We start from the raw sequence: 19,447 nt of genomic DNA on the forward strand, positions 1-19,447 counted from the left end.
GTTTATCCTTAAACAGTTGCACTTAAATGTTTATTAGCCAATCAGAATCAAGGATTTTAACAGCCCTATAGTATAAGCCTGTTTATGCAAAAAAAAATAAAAATAAAAAACAACAACTGGTTAAGCTGCACTCCAACATGTGCAGCAGTGGATTGTCTAGCATGCATTAATGCCTTTGTGCAAAGCTTGAACTTTCCTTTTGTTCCCCTCGCCTTTTGCTGTCACAACAGACGCTGTTCTGCATTAAAACCCTGGTGCCTGGCAACCAGTCCTGCTTCCCTGAAGACCGTCGTCAGTCTATGAGCAGGCAGCCCTCTTTTACATATTCAGAATGGACAGACGCTAAACAGGAGGATTTCTATGAGTTGGATGCTGTTCCTGAAACTCCTGTGTTCGACTGCTTCATGGACATGAAAACTGAAGCCGACCCTGTCACTCTCACTGTCAAACCTGTGGGCTTACAGGAAAGGTAATAAACCGGATGTTTTTTTAATCTCACATCTGGATGATTCACATGATGCACATTAGATCTCATAAATTATTTGTAGCTGTTTGCCTTTAGAATATTCTATGACAGCTTTGGTGGTTCAGTATTTAATGTGACGGTGAATGTTTGAATGAGGAAAGAATAATAAAAGCAGAACTGGTGATTATGGAAAGGCTAAGCACTTGTGTCATAATTAAAAATTCAGAAGCAATTGTTTAATATTTAAAAGGCAACTTTGAATCAATATTTAAACAATAGATGAATGCATATGCTAATGTGCATGAAACAGAAGCTACTATAAAACTGAAAAGAGTAACTCTTTAGCATAACAGTGCAGTATATTGAAATCAAAGAAATATACCTGCTGCTTAATATATCTGCTGCTGTCTGAATCCTTAATGAGAGAAAGTCACAAATAACTTACTGCTGAAAGAGGAAATAATCACTCAGAAATGATCTCAGACTTTCCAAGGTCTTGGCTTAAAATATATTTTTTCATTCATGTTACGTTTTAAACTAGAAAACGTGTAAAGGAGCTTCAAAAGAAGGCATAAACGGGTGAAACAATTAAAAGAATCAAAATGATTATTTGTATTTTACTGAATGTGTGTGTGTGTGTGGGTGTGTGGGTGCGTGCGTGCGTGCGTGCGTGCGTGTGTGTAATAAATCCAATATCTTCAGCCCTATACATATTACCTATAACTATTAATGAACATGTCTACTAATTACTAATACTTATTACATTAGCTGATATGGGGTGGCAAAGGTACTAGGACCACATGGTATCTGGATCCACAGATTTTTAACAAACTTTATATTTATTCATTCGTTCATTCATTTTCCTTCAGCTTATCTCTATTTCAGAGGTCACCACAGCTTCATTGAAAAGAAAAATAGTCATTACAAATGACAATATTGAAATATATTTTTCATTGTAAAAATGAAAGATTTGATCCCTTTTACGTAGTTTAATTTACTTTTATTTATATTTATTATTCATTCATTCATTCATGTTCCTTCGGCTTAGTCCCTTTATTAATTAAAGCCACAGTGGAATAAACCGTCAACTATTCTAGCATGTTTTACGCACAGATGCCCTTACAGCTGCAACTGAGTACTGAAAACACCCAAACACACTCACATTCACACACACACACACACTCATACTCTATGGTTTTTCAATATAAAGTTTATTCAATTCATCTATAGCGCATGCCTTTGGACTGTGGGGGAAACTGGGGCACCCAGAGGAAACCCACGCCAACACGGTGAGAACATGCAAACCCCACATAGAAGTGCCAACTGGCCCAGTCAGAACTCGAACGAGCGACCTTCTTGCTGTGTGGCAACAGTGCTAACCACTGAGCCACCATGCCACCCATATTTATTTACTTATGTGCATATGTGTAAATATACCTTTATGCAGATTTTATATTAATAACAGTAATACAATATTATATTATAGTTCTGTAGCTTTGTTTACCAAACAAGTGGTTCTAATTGGATTTTGATTGTAGACCTTCCATAAAAGTTGTTTATTTTTTATTTTATGAGTTTCACCTCTCATTGTCTCAAAATCTTTCTGCATAAATCCACAGATTTTTTTATTAATAAATTTTTTTTTACAAGATTCTGTGCAGAAATTGCAAAAAAGGTCCACAGATTTTTGCTTACACTGTAAAAAATGCAGGGTAACACGATTCCTTCATGTTGTCCCTACACAAATTGATTAAGTTAACCTAACTATTTTTTACAAATTAAAGTGGATTGAACATGAAACAAATCAATTCAGTTCATCTTTATTTCTATTGCACTCTTACAATGTAGATTGTGTCAAGGCAGCTAAACAGAAGTTCTTGTAAATTGAAACTGTGTCAGTCCAGTTTTCTGAGTTGAAGTTCAGTTTCTTCAGTTCAGTGTGGTTTTTCACTGCTAAAAGTCCAAACACAGAAGAGCAGATCCATCAATGCACATCTCCACAAATCCCAAACCAAGGAAACCGAGGGAACAGATGACAAACTTCACCAATTGACGAAAGTGAAGGAAAAAACTTGAGAGAAACCAGGCTCAGTTGGGGACTACCATTTCTCTGGACAAACTTCTTGTGCAGAGCTGCAGCCTAGGCGCTGGAGGCTGGAGAACACTGGACGTCCATTGTGGAGAAGCTGCAAGTGTGAGTAGGTCACCAGCAGGTGTTCATGCTGGCCCACGGGATCAATGCGAAGACTCGTCTGTCACTGGAATCTTTCAGGAATCATCTCATGCTTTCCACTCCTCCATGACTGTCACAGCATCTGCTCAGGATACGGCCTGGTCCAGGATTATAGATACCTCTTGAAGTCCTCTATGGTTTCCATCATCTCTTCATAGTTCACAATCTCTATAAAGTATCCCCAGGTGGAAATAGGGAACAAGGAAAATAATTAGCGTAGCTGCTGTTTATAGTGTATTTAAACAAGAGACATAAATATCAAGGCAAAAATGTTTTGTGTTTTTCAGGAGAGGCTCTAATGTGTCTTTGACATTGGACATGTGCACCCCTGGCACTACAGAGCCGTATGGAGCGCTGCTGTCACCCAGAGAGCAGAGCACACAGGAGTATCTGCAGAACGCATCCAACCTACTGACCCCCGAGCAGCTGCACACGAGAGCACTGGACGACGGTGTGCTTCAAGCCGAGTTTTATGTGAGTGTCATGCATTTACATTGTAAAACAGGCAATGTATCATTACAACACTGCTCATCTGGTGATTCTGGTGGAAACAGGAGACTCCCATGAACTTTGTGGACCCAAAAGAATATAGTATTCCTGGGGTGGTGAGGAAGAATCGCTACAAAACCATACTACCAAGTGCGTATCCTGCTCTATGCATAGTCTTAAGTGGAAATGTCTCATGAGGTTTGCTCCTGATATTCGTGTTTTTGTTTTTTCTTCTGTTTGTTCTTATCTTTGAATTATAGACACACATAGCAGAGTGTGCTTAAAAGCTAAGGAGGAGGGTGATTTTCTTAGCACCTACATCAATGCTAATTACTTGAAGGTGAGTGTATTAACTAAATTGTCCCCAGTGTATGAGTGTGAATGAGAGTGTATGAATGTTTCCTAGTACTGGGTTGCAACTGGAAGGGCATCCACTGTGTAAAACATATGCTGGATAAGTTGGTGGTTTATTTTGCTGTGGTGACCCCTGATGAATAAAGGGATTAAGCCGAAGGAAAATGAATGAATGAAAATGAATGGAAAATGCTTGAAATGTGCAATCCTGGAAGGAGTGATGTGATGCTTTACATTTAATGCAGGATGGAATCTGATTGGCTGTCAATTTATTTATAGCCCGCAAGCAAATAATTCTGAAGGTGATTCCAATAATAACTATAATGAAAACTGTGTTAACGTCCAAATCAATGGCTGATCCCATGCTGTTTTAATAAGCATGCACTGCAATTTTATCATTCTAAAATTCTTAAACTCATTAAAGCTTCATTCTGATTGGCTGGTAATAACTATTATCATACTTCTGCTGAAAAAAATCAAGGCATTCCAATTATATTACAAAATTGATTTTAGTAATTTAATGTTTTTGTGATAACTTGTGCAACTTGTCAAACCTTTGATCATTCTTCTATCATTTCTGTAACATTGAGTCATTTACTGTCCAAGTTCAGCCTTAATTTAGGTTTATGAAAAGTCAATTTTGACATTTCAGTCAGGCTTTTTTATGATGCAGAGATCACAAACTACAGAAAGTTTTGGAAGACCTTTTATGTGTGTACTTTCCAAGATTGTGCAGTATTTGCGCCATACAAGTACTATGGTCTTCAAGCTAAAAAAAAAACAAATAAATTTTCTCAGTTTCAATCTTCTGCTGTTTCAGGGCTACGGTGGGAAAGAAAAAGCATATATCGCCACACAGGGTCCGACTGTGAACACAGTGGGGGATTTCTGGAGGATGGTTTGGCAGGAGCGCTGTCCCATTATCGTCATGATCACCAACATTGAAGAAAAAAATGAGGTTTGGCTATATCCACACATATGCCATATGCTCACATGATTAGGATGATTCAGGCTTTCATGCTGAGCTGTTAAAAATCCTACAGATATTATGATAATTAAGATGGATTCCTTCTTTAATTGTCAGGCGTATGCAAAATTGGATTTCAAATAGTTCTTCTAGTCCAACCCCTGCAGCTGTCACTACTCAGTGCTGAGCAATAACTCTGGATAGAAAATAAAACACTTATTATATTCCAATTGTCACTTTGTAAATTGGAAATTTTAATCATTTAGCTGTAGTCTAAAAGTTAGTGAAGGAAGCATGTTCAAATTCATCAGTTCCCTATAACAATGTAGGTGAATTCCAAGAATAATAAATGATTTTTTTTTTCTGAGTGGGATTAAAAAGAATAAAATAATAGAATAACAGCTAGCTCTTTGTGTGTCCCACAGAAATGCACAGAATACTGGCCAGAGGACAGTGTCACCTGTGAGGGTATCGAGATCACTGTCAAACAGGTCATCCAAGCAGATGACTACAGCCTAAGGATTTTCACTGTGAAGGTCTGTCTGAGTTTATGATGCATTGTGTGTTTATGATAAAGGCCTTTGGTAAAAATAGCTGACCTTATAAGTGAACCAAATGATTGAAGGACTGTTAATGTGTAAATTCACATGATCTTTTACATCAGCATTTAGTTATAGCTTGGCGTTTCCATCAACAGGTTTTTTGCATGCATATCCAAATGAGCATAAAAAAACGATTGATGGAAACGCCAAGATGCCCATAAATTTTGAAAATGTGCATAAAACATATGCACATAAAGATGCGCATAAACTAAGATGGAAACACGTTTACCTAACAAATTCCAGTATGCGCATTAAAAAAGGTCATGTGATTTTGTTATAAGAAATCATGTGATGATAAAAATGTGAGCGAATGGACAAAGCAGCAGGCTGAGCACATTGTAAAATATCTGAAATGTTGTTTTGGCCATTCTAAAATGCCTTAACCATTTCAGTATTAGTGTTATTATATTAATAATGACCTCCAGAAACAAGAGTGTCTGTGCTCTGCGTCTCACGCCTTCAAACACCACCACATGTTCACTGCGTGTCAGAATTGCCTTCTGAGGCAAAGATTCATGCACCTTCTCTTACTGCTGCAAATTCAGTTTTTACTCTTGATATTTGGCGCCAAATAATCAGGAAGTGACGATTCTATTAGCTTTGACTCGTTGGATGGAAACACTGCTTTGTTCGCACGTCTTTTATGCGACAATCCAGTTTATATTATATATTATATTATATGCGCATAAATTTAATTCGCATTTTTGGATGTAAACATAGCTAATGACTCTAAGGAGAAAACTTACATCTTGTATGTGCATAGGAAAGATGTATCATGCAAACACTTTGGTCTTGTAACGCCATGCCAGCAGTGGGAGCCCTCGCCTGACTACTGACTTGGCTCCGCTCCCTCTGCAGCCACTTGCTGTTTGTGCTGTATTTCAGTGAGAACTCAGGCCATGCTTCCTTGCGAAGTATTGCCAGTTTACCTGCCTTACCAAGCATTGTTCCAAGTGACTGTCATGACTGCTTTTTTGTGTATGACCCTGCCTGCCTTGATCAAGTACGTTATCTGTCTTTGCCCTCTTGCTCTGTTTTGGACTGCTTATTGTTGCCTTGAACTTTTGCCTGCCTTCTCACCACGTCTTCTGGATTTGCCCCTGTGTATCTTGATCTGTTTTGGACTTATTATTGTTGCACTGATCCTCTGCCTGAATTACCAATACGTCTTCTGGAATTGCCCCTGTGTTTGTTGTTTGGTTTGGACTGCTTACATGTTGCAGACTCTCCGCTTGTTTACCCGTTGATGTCTCTGTCTAATCCCTTTAATAAACTTCTGCATATGGATTCTAACACAGCCTCAGACCCCTCGTTACAGGTCTATTAAAACCAATGTGGCACGTGTCTTTGTTAACATGCGGGAGAAGTTTGGTGTGAGCGCCACCTGCGGATCAATGTTGACTTTCACTACCTGATAAAAGTCTTGTCGTCGATCCCAGTTGTAAAAGCAACAAATAATTCTTGACTTCTAGCTGATCATTTGGAAAAATGGCAGAAGGAAGATTTTTCTGAAGAATCATCTGTTAAACTGCATCCCAGTCATCACAATTACTGCAGAAGACCTATTGGAACCTGCATGGACCCAAGATCCTTAGAAATCAGTCTTTGGTGAAGGAAAAATCATGGTTTGGGGTTACATTCAGTATGGGGGTATGTGAGAGGTCTGCAGAGTGGATGGCAACATCAACAGCCTGAGCTATCAAGACATTTGTGCTGCCCATTACATTACAAACACAGGAGAGGGCAAATTCTTCAGCAGGATAGCGCTCCTTCTCATACTTCAGCCAAGGTTAAACTGCTCCAGGATTGGCCATCCCAGTCACCAGACATGAGCATTATTGAGCATGTCTGGGGTAAGATGGTGGAGGCATTGAAGATGAATCCAAAGAATCTTGATGAACTCTGGAAGTCCTGCAAGAACACTTTATTTGCCATTCCAGATGACTTTAATAATACGTTATTTGAGTCATTGCAGAAATGTAGGGATGCAGTCCTCCAAGCTCATGGGAGTCATACACAATACTAATTATTTTTCCACTGCACCATGACTTTATATTCTACACTGTACATTATTTCTGGTAAGTGACAAAACTTTTGTCTAAGCAAAGCCAGACCTTACTGTCCTAATTAAATAATTAAAAATCAAGGCATGATCAGATTTTATTTAGGTAAAATAGGCGTAATCTAGAAGCCTTTGCCTTTCACATAAGCCACTTTAGATACTAAATGATCAACTAAAAGTTATTATTTGTTGTTCCTAAAACTTATATTGGTGACAAGACTTTTGTCAGGTAGTGTATATATTGGCAACATTTCAGCAATATTAAATTTGTTTAGAACACATGAAAGACAAGATATGACTGTCATATCTTGCCTCCCTTTTTTGAGTAGTATTCAGTCAGCAATAAGTGAAATTTAGAAAATACAGATTAAGTGTTCATCGCTTAAAAAAAAAAACAATTATATTTGTCAAATACTATTTGTTTTTGTACAGAATATAACTAATAAAACAGATGTCATGGCTACAGAAAAGTATATTTGGAATAAGAGGAGAAGGACAGACAGTAGGAAGTCCAGGTTGAGAGCAATGTTTTTCAGCTTCTGAGTCTGTTTTCCACTGTGTGTTTCCTCTGGAGGCATTGCTGTCATGGCAACAAATATCCTTAGCAATGCAGTGTTTCACATAATTGATGGAAATGTAGTTAATCACCAAATTTGTGTTATCTTAAAGATCCATTCATTCATTCATTCATTTTCCCTTGACTTAGTCCCTTTATTAATCAAGGGCCACCACAGCGGAATGAACCGCCAACATATTCAGCATATGTTTTACACAGTGGATTCCCTACCAGCTGCAACCCAGTAGTGGGAAACATCCATACACACTCATTCACACACATACACGGTGGTTAGTTTTAGTTTCTTCAATTCACCTATTCCGCATGTTTTTGGACTGTGGGGAAACTAACGCAAACATGGGGAAAACATGTAAACTCCACTCAGAAATGCCAACTGACCCAGCCAGGACTCGAACCAGCGACTTTCTTGCCTGTCACCCTTATTTTAAAGATATATAACAAAGACATTTTTGTCGTTATTGTGTGTGGTCAGTAAATATGTTTATGAGAGCATCATCCCACATAGCAAAAAACATTTGGCCCAGATCTGGCCCACACAATAAGCCAAGCAGCCCACATGCCGCAGTGAATTACGGTACATGACGGGACCAAGTCTGGCATCCAGACAAGGGCGAAACATGGACCATATCTGGGCAAAGTCTCAGTCAAGTTAATAACCCATAACTGAGCCTGAACTGGGCCAGATTTGTTAGTGTGTCACGACTGCAAAGACATTGATAAACCCATGAAGCATTTTTCTCAAAGCGACCTGATTGGTAGAATTTTTTTTCTGTATTTGAAAATAATAAAATGTATTTTAAAAGTGGGTCAAGATAGGCCAAACTTACATGGCCCACATATCAATCATTAACATCTGGGTCAAATACTATATTTATCATCTGGCCCAAATATTGTGTGCCACCTTAAAGACGGTGCCACCTCTGCCAAACTAGGGCCATGTTTGGCCCCACATGCTGTATGTCTGTGCCGGATGAATGCCTGCTGTACCAGATTTATGCCAAATCTGGGCCAGAATTCTTTGCTACCTCGGATGTGCATTAATCATGTAGTTTGTGCCCCAGTGCTGATAAAAGCTTGGAAATGCTCTTGTATTTGGGTGGTTGATGGACACATGACAATAAACATGTTGGTGAATTTTTGGGTTTGTGTGTGTGTCTGTGCAGAGTGAGGGGGAGGAGCGCTCTCTCAGACAGTACTGGTACACATCCTGGCCGGATCAGAAAACACCAGACAAAGCCCCGCCTCTTCTGGAGCTTGTGCAGGAAGTGGAGGAAGCGAGGAAACAGGCTCCGCCCAACAGTGGCCCTGTCATCGTCCACTGCAGGTAACATTTTCATCTCATACATTAGTAAAAAGTGAAATAATCCAAAGATGAATATATATATATATATATATATATATATATATATATATATATATATATATATATAGAGAGAGAGAGAGAGAGAGAGAGAGAGAGAGAGAGAGAGAGAGAGAGAGAGAGACAGAGAGAGAGAGAGAGAGAGAGAGAGAGAGAGAGAGAGAGACCAATTTTCACTATTAAGTAGTTTCTTATAAACATGCCTATTATTAACATATTGGCTGTTTATTAGTACTTATAAAACTCACATTATCCACTATGTTAACTGTTTATAAGCAAAATTAGGAGTTTATTTGGACATAAGTCATAATTAATTGTTTGTTGAATTGTTTTTAACCTTTAAAGGGCACCTATTTTACAACCTTTTTCAAGATTTTGTTTTTGGAAAAGTTTTTGTGTCTCCAGAATATGTCAGTAAAGTTTCAGCCCAAAATACCCATCAGATTATTCACTATACCTTTCAGAATAATGAAATTTTCAGGTGTGAGAACGCTGTAGCTTTTTTGTTGCCTGTGCCTTTAAAGCAAATGAGTTGGTTCACCCCGCCCACCGTTCTATGTGTGTCACTATTGCTCTGATGCATGTCTGTTTCTCCTGCTGAGTCAGATAAACAGCACAGTGTCAGACGCGAATGAAGCAGGTCTCATGTTTATGCTACAGTAAGAACTTTCCAAGCGGTTATTTGATGTATTTGTTGTGGAGTTTATTCAAGCCTTTCTGCAACGATGAGTCACACACAAAGGCTGTTAAAAAGTTTACACACACACACACACACATTTAACTTTGCACTGTTTCTGCACGGCAAATGTGACAGGATACCCGCTATATCCACTGCTGTATGGAATTCCGTTATGCTAATGTATAAAATAAACCTGATTTACCATCCACAAATGTGGATTGAGTCGTCTTCTTTTTAATTGTACTGCCATGCGGCTGTGGTGATGAATTACGTAGCAATTTTACTGACTTTATTACAAACATGTACTGTTTTATAAACGTTTTAAACTTGTAAAACTCATTCTTAAGCTGCAACTGATCACGGAAAGTTGAACAGATCTTTTAAGCCCAGTTCTTTGCACAGGTCTTGTTTTTTAGATATGATTATACACGTTACTATGCAGACATGTTAATACGCGGCTGCCAATCAATTCGGTGGGCGGGGAAACCGTACTCCTACATCACGTTGCGATGGGCGTCAAAATGGGAGGGATTTGGATCCTATTTTAGCGTCAGAAAATTAAAAAAAGAGACTTATTGTGTTTATAACACTTCAATATGCCTGTGAACACACTATACCTACACACAATCTTTCCAAACAGCTTACAAAAGTTGATTTTCATGATAGGTGCCCTATAAAGTCATCCTGCAAATTTATAGTAGACATTTTCTCCTGACATCTGTTTTCCCCAACAATTAGATTTGTAATGATATATTAGCATCTGCACCAATGCATTAATATTCTGTTTATAAGCACCTGCTGGAGTTTTAACACACATTTAGTTACTTCACATGCTTGAGCTTTTTTAAAGAAGTGTGAATTCCTATTGGATGATAATAGACTCACCTGACATTGTTCTGACCACTGCACTGTAAAACCAAACAGTGAAAATCACTAAATGAAATAAGTTATTTTAACATTAAGTTACTTTGACTTAATGAAAAAGAGTTATGGTAACTCATAAACTGATTAAATTAAGCAGAACTCAAAACGAATGAGTTATGAATGAATGAATTATATTTTTGTGTTGCTTTAAGTTAAATTAGTTTATTTATTCTATAGTTTTTGTCCATAGCATACAGCAAAATAATATTTAATCGATATTACCAAGAAGTACAATTAAAAATAAGGGTTCTTTATTGATATGTGGTTAAAAACTATTAACTTTGGGTGGGTACACAGTGGGTAGCACTTTCGCCTCACAGCAAGAAGGTCGCTGGTTCGAGCCTCGGCTGGGTCAGTTGGCATTTCTGTGTGGAGTTTACATGTTCCCCCCACGTTTGCGTGGGTTTCCTCCAGGTGCTCTGGTTTCCCCCAAAAGTGAATTGGGTAAGCAGAGTCACTTGCTGTCTTCAAGAAACGACTAAAAACGCAACCTCTCTGGCTATACCACTAACTGTGCCCTCTCTCTCTCTCTCTCTAAAAAAAAAAAAAAAAAATTTTTACTAATGCTTTGCTTCTTAGACTTTACACACCTGAAACTTGTCTATAGCACTTGTTCACTGCTGCTCTTATAGTTGTGTGAATTGCTTCCTTGTCCTCATTTGTAAGTCGCTTTGGATAAAAGCGTCTGGTAAATGACTAAATGTAAATGTAAATTGTCCGTAGTGTCTGTGTGTGAATGAGTGTGAATGTTTCCCAATGATGAGTTGCAGCTGGATGGGCATCCGCTGCGTAAAACATATTCTGGATAAGTTGGCGGTTCATTCTGCTGTGGTAACCCCAGATTAATAAAGGGACTAAGCTAAAAGGAAAATATATGTATATAAGTTTACAGTACTCAAACCATTTAGTTTCAAAACTTTCCTCAAACGGGTTGAGTTAACTTATCTGGTTTTACAGTGTGTTGTTGTGGCAGTGCTAATACTCATGTTTGCTTCTTTTAATATAAAAGTCTTTAGGATTTACTTATAACACCATGAACAGCATGTTCATGTGCACCATGTGTGTCTCAATCACACACACACACACACACACACACACACACACACACACACACACACACACACACACACACACACACTTGTACAGCTATCTTTATGGGGACTTTTATAGTATACACACTGTATATTCAATCATCCTATCCCTAAACTAACCCTCACAGGAAACATTTTCTGAGGACCAAAAATTCTACATTTCAAAAGTCAAAATTTACTGCTATTGCTATACTTGTGGGCACATTTGTGAAGAATTCAAAGTAGACACACACACACTCATGCACACAGACCTTTTAAAAAACAATTTTCTCTACTATCAGTGCAGGGATTGGACGCACTGGCTGTTTCATTGCTACCTCCATCTTGTGCCAGCAGCTAAGCAATGAAGGGGTGGTCGACATCCTCAAGACCACAAGCCAGCTACGCTTGGACAGGTATAATATATATTTACCATATTAAACACAATTTGAGACAGCAGAAAGATAAATGTGAGCCCTTCCTGGGCCTTAAAGTCACAGACCAAATGGCTGTGAAAGCTGCTGGTGTAACATTAGGAACAGAAACACTGCTTCATGTTGTTCTGTGGATGAAGTACATTAACTGTTGTTGTGTGTTCAGAGGTGGGATGATCCAGACAGCGGAGCAGTATCAGTTTGTCCATCACGTCCTCAGCCTGTATGAAAGACAGCTCCGGGAGACCTCAGAGGAATAAAAGCCTCCAGGAGCCCAAAACCTTCAGAGCAGTTGAGCTTCATCCAACACATGGGGGGCAGGCACTGACTCTCAGTACCTCAGTGTCTTCAAACACAACATCAGTCCTTTCAGATGTTAGATTACACTCCCATCCCAAAACCTCAATCAAGACGCCAGTCAGCTATTAAAAATACTTTATATTACCACAACAGTAGAGAAGTGGTAGCCAGATATATCACACACAAGTACTGCCCACATAATAACACTCAGCTGACCGTCAATGGTCAAACACAATGAGGTCTGTATCCTTGTATGAACACAATAACAGACACCGAGGCCTCCATTTATGACAGAAATCAGACAATAGGTTTAGGGGCCTCTTCAATTTCTGAGCCTACAAATACAGCAATTTTACTTTCACTGCTAGGATGTTTTTACACAATTTGTAAAAGAGATTTGTTGCGTGCATGTGTGTGTGTGCGTACATGATACTCACATGTTGAAAGATGAATCTGAACCGTCAGTATATATGTGTGTATTTATGTGTGTCACAGAAACAGAAGGAGAGAGGTGATGTTTACTGTGTGTTTAACTCCGGATATGAGGTTGGTCTCTGGATGAGCTTAGCCTACCACATTTAATACAAAATGGCCTTAATATGTGTCTTTCTGTTCGTACCGGGGTCCGTTTGGTTCGTGTATAGATGTTGTCAGGCAGATCTAAAGGCAGCCTGTCAAATTTCTCATTCGCTAAGACTGGGAGAGAGGGACAGAGACTGAACGATGTACATTTTTCCCTCAACATACCTTTGCCTTCTCGGTTAGTGCTGTCGGACGCTCTATCGCGCGTTTTAGTTGGACTCAAAAAGCATTGATGCTGCACCTCAAGGTTTTATGTATCAAAATGCCGAAACACTGTATCCAACTAATGTTCAATTTGTAAATCAAAGCTTGTACGAAAAGCAGAAATCACGACAATGGGACATATATAGTTGTGATGTTTTTTTGCTGATTTCTCTTTCCTTTATAAGCTTGTTTTACTCTGGTTACATTTAACATTGTTTATATGTGAGTCTGCGTATCTGATTAGTTAAGATGTATAATCAGTATTTGCCTGAGTTGGCAGCTCGTACAGCTTTGCTGAGACTTGCAGTTTGCATGAGCAAGTACATTTTGAACTTCTTTTTAATTATGAGAAAGGAAATGTTTCAGTGAGGAGCAAACATCTGTGTGGGATTATGAGCCGAAGCTTCTGTCGCGGCACAGTCGCTTTTTTGCCGTTGGAATAAGGATCCTCAGTCCACGATCTCGTCTGATCCAGCTGGAAGTACCGATGCAAGTTCTCCTCGGAATTTCTTTAGACAGGACTGCTACCAAACTAATTGTCTCGGGTTGTTCTCAAACTTAGTCAAATGTCCTCAAAACAGTGTTTCCTTCCAGGCAGCTCTGGGCTGATTTTAGGAAGTTTACAGAAGCTTGAAAACTCCTCCTTGTTACACAAGAGATTGTACTGTTTTTTTTTTCTCACTCGCTCTCTGTGTGTGTTGTTAGTTCAAGGCCTCAAGATAGTTTGCCAGGAATGAGAATGACTTTCATTCACATGCTTTAATCGCTGCTGTTATAGTTTTTTTTAATCGCAGAACTGCTTTCGTGTTTTAGTTGGTACTGAGTAAGTGGATTTTATTCTTTGTTTTTATTGAACTGACATATTTTAGTCCTATTTATTGAAAACGTTTTGTCTCTATGTTTTTGTGCTGTTATTACACTGCCAAAGACTGTAGTGACCGGTTCATACCGCAAAACCTGAACAATCCTAATTCTGTATTTACAAACTTTGAAAACCGTAATCAGTTTAAGACTAGCCTGTGGATTTGTGTACATGTACGAAACCAGCATTTGTATATTTTTAACCGGTTTTAATGCGAAGAAACTAAATTCTCTAAGTAAAGCCTGTTCTCTCACTATACCTAGCCGTTCTTTAGACACTTTGACACCTTCTCTGACATTATAGTCTAGTATTTTCTATCATTTTCAATTGGTTTGCAGTGTGTCTTTAACACTGAATATTCAGTATAAACATGTAATAACTTGAAGTTGGAAGAACTTCATAAATAATATTTGAAATCAAAATCGGCGACATGGTGGCTCAGTGGTTAGCACTGTTGCCTCACAGAGAGAAGGTCGCTGGTTCAAGTCCCGGCTGGGTCAACTGGCATTTCTGTGTGGAGTTTGCATGTTCTCCCCGTGTTCTCCCCTACAGTCCAAAGACATGCCCTATATAAGTAAATTGAATGAACTAAATTGGCCGTAGTGTATGTGCGTGAATGTGTATGGATGTTTCCCATTACTGGGTTGCTGCTGGAAGGGCATCTGCTGTATAAAACATATGCTGGATAAGTTGGTGGTTCATTCCGCAGTGGCGGTCCCTGATGAATAAAGGGACTAAAGATTAGGGACTATTAAAATTGATAAATAAATGAAATCAAAATCTACATGAAGTTTTAATTATATATTTTGTACTTATATGTACAATACCATTCAAAAGTTTGGAGTCAGTAATTTGGTTGCAATGTTATTGAAAGAAATCTCTTCTGTTTTTAATCTCTTGCTGCATTTATTTGATCAAAAATACAGTAAAAACAGAAATACTGTGAAAATATAGTATAGATGTTTTCAAATTTATTGCTGCTATCAAAGCTTCACAACCGTTCAGAAATCCTTCTGATATTTGGTGCTCAAGAAACATTTATTGTTATTATCAGTGTCTTAACCAACTGTTAACATTTTTGTGAAAATCATAACATATGACTTATTTTAGGATTCTTTAATAATGGAAAGTTTAAAGCAGCATCTATTTGAAGTAGAAATCTTTTGTAACACAGTCAACCTCTTTACTGTCAATTTTGATCAATTGAATTCTCATGGTTCATTTGGTAGTCACAAGACTTCTAAACTGAAGAGAGATTAGTAAAAAAAATTCTACTTAGAGGGGTGGGGGGGGGGCTGTCAGCTCTATACCCAACACTCAAAAAATATTTTTTTGCTTGTTCAAACTACTTGAGCTGAAACAACACAATTCTTGAGATTTCATTGGGAAAACTTAATATTTTTATGTTCAATCCACATAAATTTGTAAAAAGTGTTAAGTTAACTTAAACGATTTGTGTTGCGACATGAATGAATTGTGTGAAACCCTGCATTTTTTGCAAAAAAAAAGTCTATACATAGGGATGTACAGAGCTGTGGATTGTAAAAAAAAAAACATAAAAAAGAAAGTCTGTCAATTAAACTCTCGCACATTTTAGCTCTTAAGTGGCTATTTAAAATACTTTGAATGTTTTATATTTTGTTACAGACATACAGTGTCATCCTGCAACTGTTTTGCAGCATATGAAATGTCCTAAACCCTATTTTCAACTGTTCAAAGTGGGAAAAAATTTTGTTTTTACTCTCTGATAGTCAAAGCAAGTTCAAAAAAATTCTGTTTTATATGCATTACAAAAAAAAAAAAATCAGGAAAAAGTGTTTTATGTAAATTCAGACCACGAGTCCACATATGTACACATCATTTTTCTCTAAAAGTACATCATATCAAAAGATGATACTTAGGTTTTTATTCTAATCAGGTTCCAATAAGCCCAAATAGAAAAGAGAAATAAAAAAATGCATATAAAAACACCTTTGGCCTTAGTGAGAACATAATTTCTTACATTTGGGTCTATATTTAAATGTTAATGTTTGGCTATAGTTTAAATTTTATGATAACAATCAAAGCAGAAGACAAAGAAGGCTTTATTTACTAATCTAATCCGAAGATCAAAACTCAATAAAGATGTAACAAAGTTACGTTGTATTCTCATTTAACGTGTAATAATTAAGATGACGTTTTTCTTAATGAATTTGTTTGTTTTTGTGGTCACACAGCAACAACCACATAAAAAAACAGAGTTTCCTACCATTCTATTGAGTATATTTTTGAACATTTTAAAATAACTGAACAACAAAAAAAGTATTAATTTAACTCTTACTTGTATCATTTCGTGGAACTAGTTTCTCTATTGAACATGCCTTGCTTCCAGACAAAGAGCTGAACTTTCCCCCCTCCCAATATCTTTCACCTTAATTTAATTCCAACATTTCCAAAATTGTTTAAAAGCACAATTCTTTTCTCTTAACATGAAGGTGATGCAAACTGATATTATAAGGTTCATATGAGTGAGAAAACAGGTTTTTATCCACAATTATAAATTTTCTCCTTTCAGAGATTTTTAAAAACATTCTCGATCTACAGCATTTGTCATTTACCAGAGTAAATATTCACCACTCATTACTGTCTTTTACAAACACACAAACAAAAATTGCATAATTCTGTGTAAATCATAGACTAGTGCAGAGTCCCTTAGAATCGACAATCTATCTATCAGTGACTGGTAAAGCCTGTAAAACTCCTTCCATTTCACTTCTATTTTCTGTGGTAATCACTATAATGCTGTGGAAAGTTGTGTACATTTACTCAAACCTGAACATTCCTTTGAGGAATCATTTTTAAAGTGTTGAACCAAATCTCTGTGTGTCTGTTACATACTGTTTGTTGCCCTGATGCCAGTTTACTGTTTTTCGCACACATATCTATGAGGAAAACCTTCTAAAAGTTTCCAAAATCTCTTTTCAGGACTATATTGTTTTTGGCCAGCTATTATCCAGTGAGTTTATCCACCCCGAGGAAATTCAATTGACAAAATACTTGTTGGACAAATAAATCCTGTTTTCATTGACCAATTTATTACTTTGCAAGCAACAGTTGGAATCAGGGTCAACTAAAAAGATTTCATGTATGCGAAAGGGTCATTTGAGTTTTCCAAAGTTATCCACCTTTTTCTGCATGTGCCTGATGCGTTTCAAATTATAGGTTGCAATTCAGGTTGAGGAACTTCCTTTCAAAAGAACTGAAACTAAGTACATTTAGTTATACTCATATCTGTGGCCAAAGCTATTTTGAGTTCAGTGTTTTGCTTCTCTACTGTATATTTCTATATGTATTGCCATACACATCACAGTACTATTTAATATACATATATGATATTACTGTAGAAATATTTGTTTTGAGTTTCGGGGTTATAAATAAAGTAAAATGTGACCCTGGACCACATTACAATAGCCAATAGTTTTAACAATAGCCAAAAATAGACATTGTAACGCACAATGTAAACATTGTATGGGTGAAAGCAGTTAGAGAATTTGCTAAATATATCAAAACGTAATATTTGATTAGTAATATTTAAAGGTGGTTTTCTCAGGATTTAGACTTTTGGAACCCTCAGATTCTAGATTTTCAAATACTTGTATGTTTTATATATATTGCCATATCATAACAAACCATCCATTAATGCAAAGCTTATTTTTTTGACGTATAAAGCTCAGTTTACACAAACTAACACTTATGACTGTTTTTTTCGATATAACATATGTTAGTAAGTTGGCTTTTAATATTTGAAGGATGATATGAGGAGAATGATGCCACCTGTACTCCGTTTTAAAAAACATTTCTCTATTTTTAACATTGAAGGTAATCTTACAATTCCTGCAATGCGTCATGGGTCGTCAGAAAAAGGTGGATAGTTCATATAGAGTGATAGAAGGGCCAATTTTGTGGTTGATATTTGTCATCCCCCTCCTCCAGCTAACTGCCCACTCGCTCTCAGTCGGACCCCATTTCCTTGAGAACATGCCATCTGCCGTGCCAGTCTGCGATGCCAGAGAAGAGTAACAGACACACAGGCACCAGCAAACAACTATATCTTTATATCATACACACAAATTAGATCCCGGGCCAAATTAGTTTGGATTCCGTCCATGTAACAGTGATTTTAATATATTTAAAAGAGTGTGTGTCGTTTTATGTTTCAATGGAAATTAACTGAATCATCACCAACGACTCACTACCAGCATAGTATGTCTTTATGCACTATACTGTACAAAGCTAAAACAAGCACAAAGATGAAATACTGATTTTTGAATGTGAATGCAGAGGCCTGAGCCTCGGCTGTCTTAATCGCTCAAATATTTCAATGCCACCTGAGTATTTGACCTTTTGCTTCTACATTTCACTGGGAATATTTTCGAGATGTTGATTTTCGAGAAACCATACGTTGATCAGTGTTTTAAGATTTTTATGCTTTATTTATTGTCCTGTGGTTTTGGTTTTGGCACTGACCCCTCGATCTCAAAAGAAGGAAAAAAATATATAAGAAAAGAAGAAGAAATGTTTTGCTTTAATTCTGATCCTGTTCTGTAGTGAATTAGATGTGGTTTGAAAAATACAATTTGCCTCATTGCTTTCGTATTGTTCTTCTGCTGTTAAAATCCAAATAGAATGTAACATGACTAAGTTTACAATATCATGGCTTGTATTATTGGTATAAGCTTTAATTTTTAAATAAAAAATACCTTCTGTTAATCAGGACTATGGAGTGTTTGGACTTTGATTGACATTGAGACTCATTCTCATTTAAACAGGTTTTGTCTGTTATCTCAAACAATTATAATATAAACAACATAGACCTGCACTTAAAACACAAGAAGAGTGATTTGGGAGACTCCAGAATTTGTTCATTAACGCAAATTTCTAATCAGCTAATCACATGGCAATAACTTACTGCATTTAGACATGTGAAAATGGTCAAGACAAGCTGCTATAGTTCAAACCAAGCATCAGAATGGGGAACAAAGGGGATTTAAGTGACTTTGAACATGGCATGGTTGTCGGTGCCAGACGGGCTGATCTGAGTATTTCAGAAACTGCTGATCTACTGGGATTTTCACGCACAACCATCTCTAGGGTTTACAGAGAATCTCTGAGCATCTCTGAACGCACAACACGTCCAACCTTGAGGCAAATCGGGCACAGCAGCAGAAGACAATGAGTTCACTGTACTCAAATGGCATCCACAATCATCAGATCTCAATCCAAAAAAGCACCTTTGGGATGTG

At 37.4% G+C, this 19,447-nt stretch overlaps 1 protein-coding gene across 1 annotated transcript in view; it reads left to right on the forward strand.

The window, feature by feature from the left end:
- ptpn5 (protein tyrosine phosphatase non-receptor type 5) overlaps nt 1-14,949 on the forward strand; it is a 28,610-nt gene extending 13,661 nt beyond the window's left edge. Inside the window, exons 7-15 of the mRNA XM_056461891.1 lie at nt 231-469; nt 2,987-3,173; nt 3,254-3,338; nt 3,449-3,528; nt 4,363-4,500; nt 4,935-5,045; nt 8,914-9,074; nt 12,086-12,199; nt 12,384-14,949. Coding sequence (XP_056317866.1) covers nt 231-469; nt 2,987-3,173; nt 3,254-3,338; nt 3,449-3,528; nt 4,363-4,500; nt 4,935-5,045; nt 8,914-9,074; nt 12,086-12,199; nt 12,384-12,477 — 1,209 coding nt within the window. The 3' untranslated portion in view covers nt 12,478-14,949. The remainder of the gene's footprint in view (nt 1-230; nt 470-2,986; nt 3,174-3,253; nt 3,339-3,448; nt 3,529-4,362; nt 4,501-4,934; nt 5,046-8,913; nt 9,075-12,085; nt 12,200-12,383) is intronic.
- The last annotated feature ends 4,498 nt before the right edge of the window (nt 14,950-19,447 follow it).

Source organism: Danio aesculapii, chromosome 7 (assembly GCF_903798145.1).
Source record: "Danio aesculapii chromosome 7, fDanAes4.1, whole genome shotgun sequence".
In the NCBI taxonomy this organism is placed as follows: domain Eukaryota; kingdom Metazoa; phylum Chordata; class Actinopteri; order Cypriniformes; family Danionidae; genus Danio; species Danio aesculapii.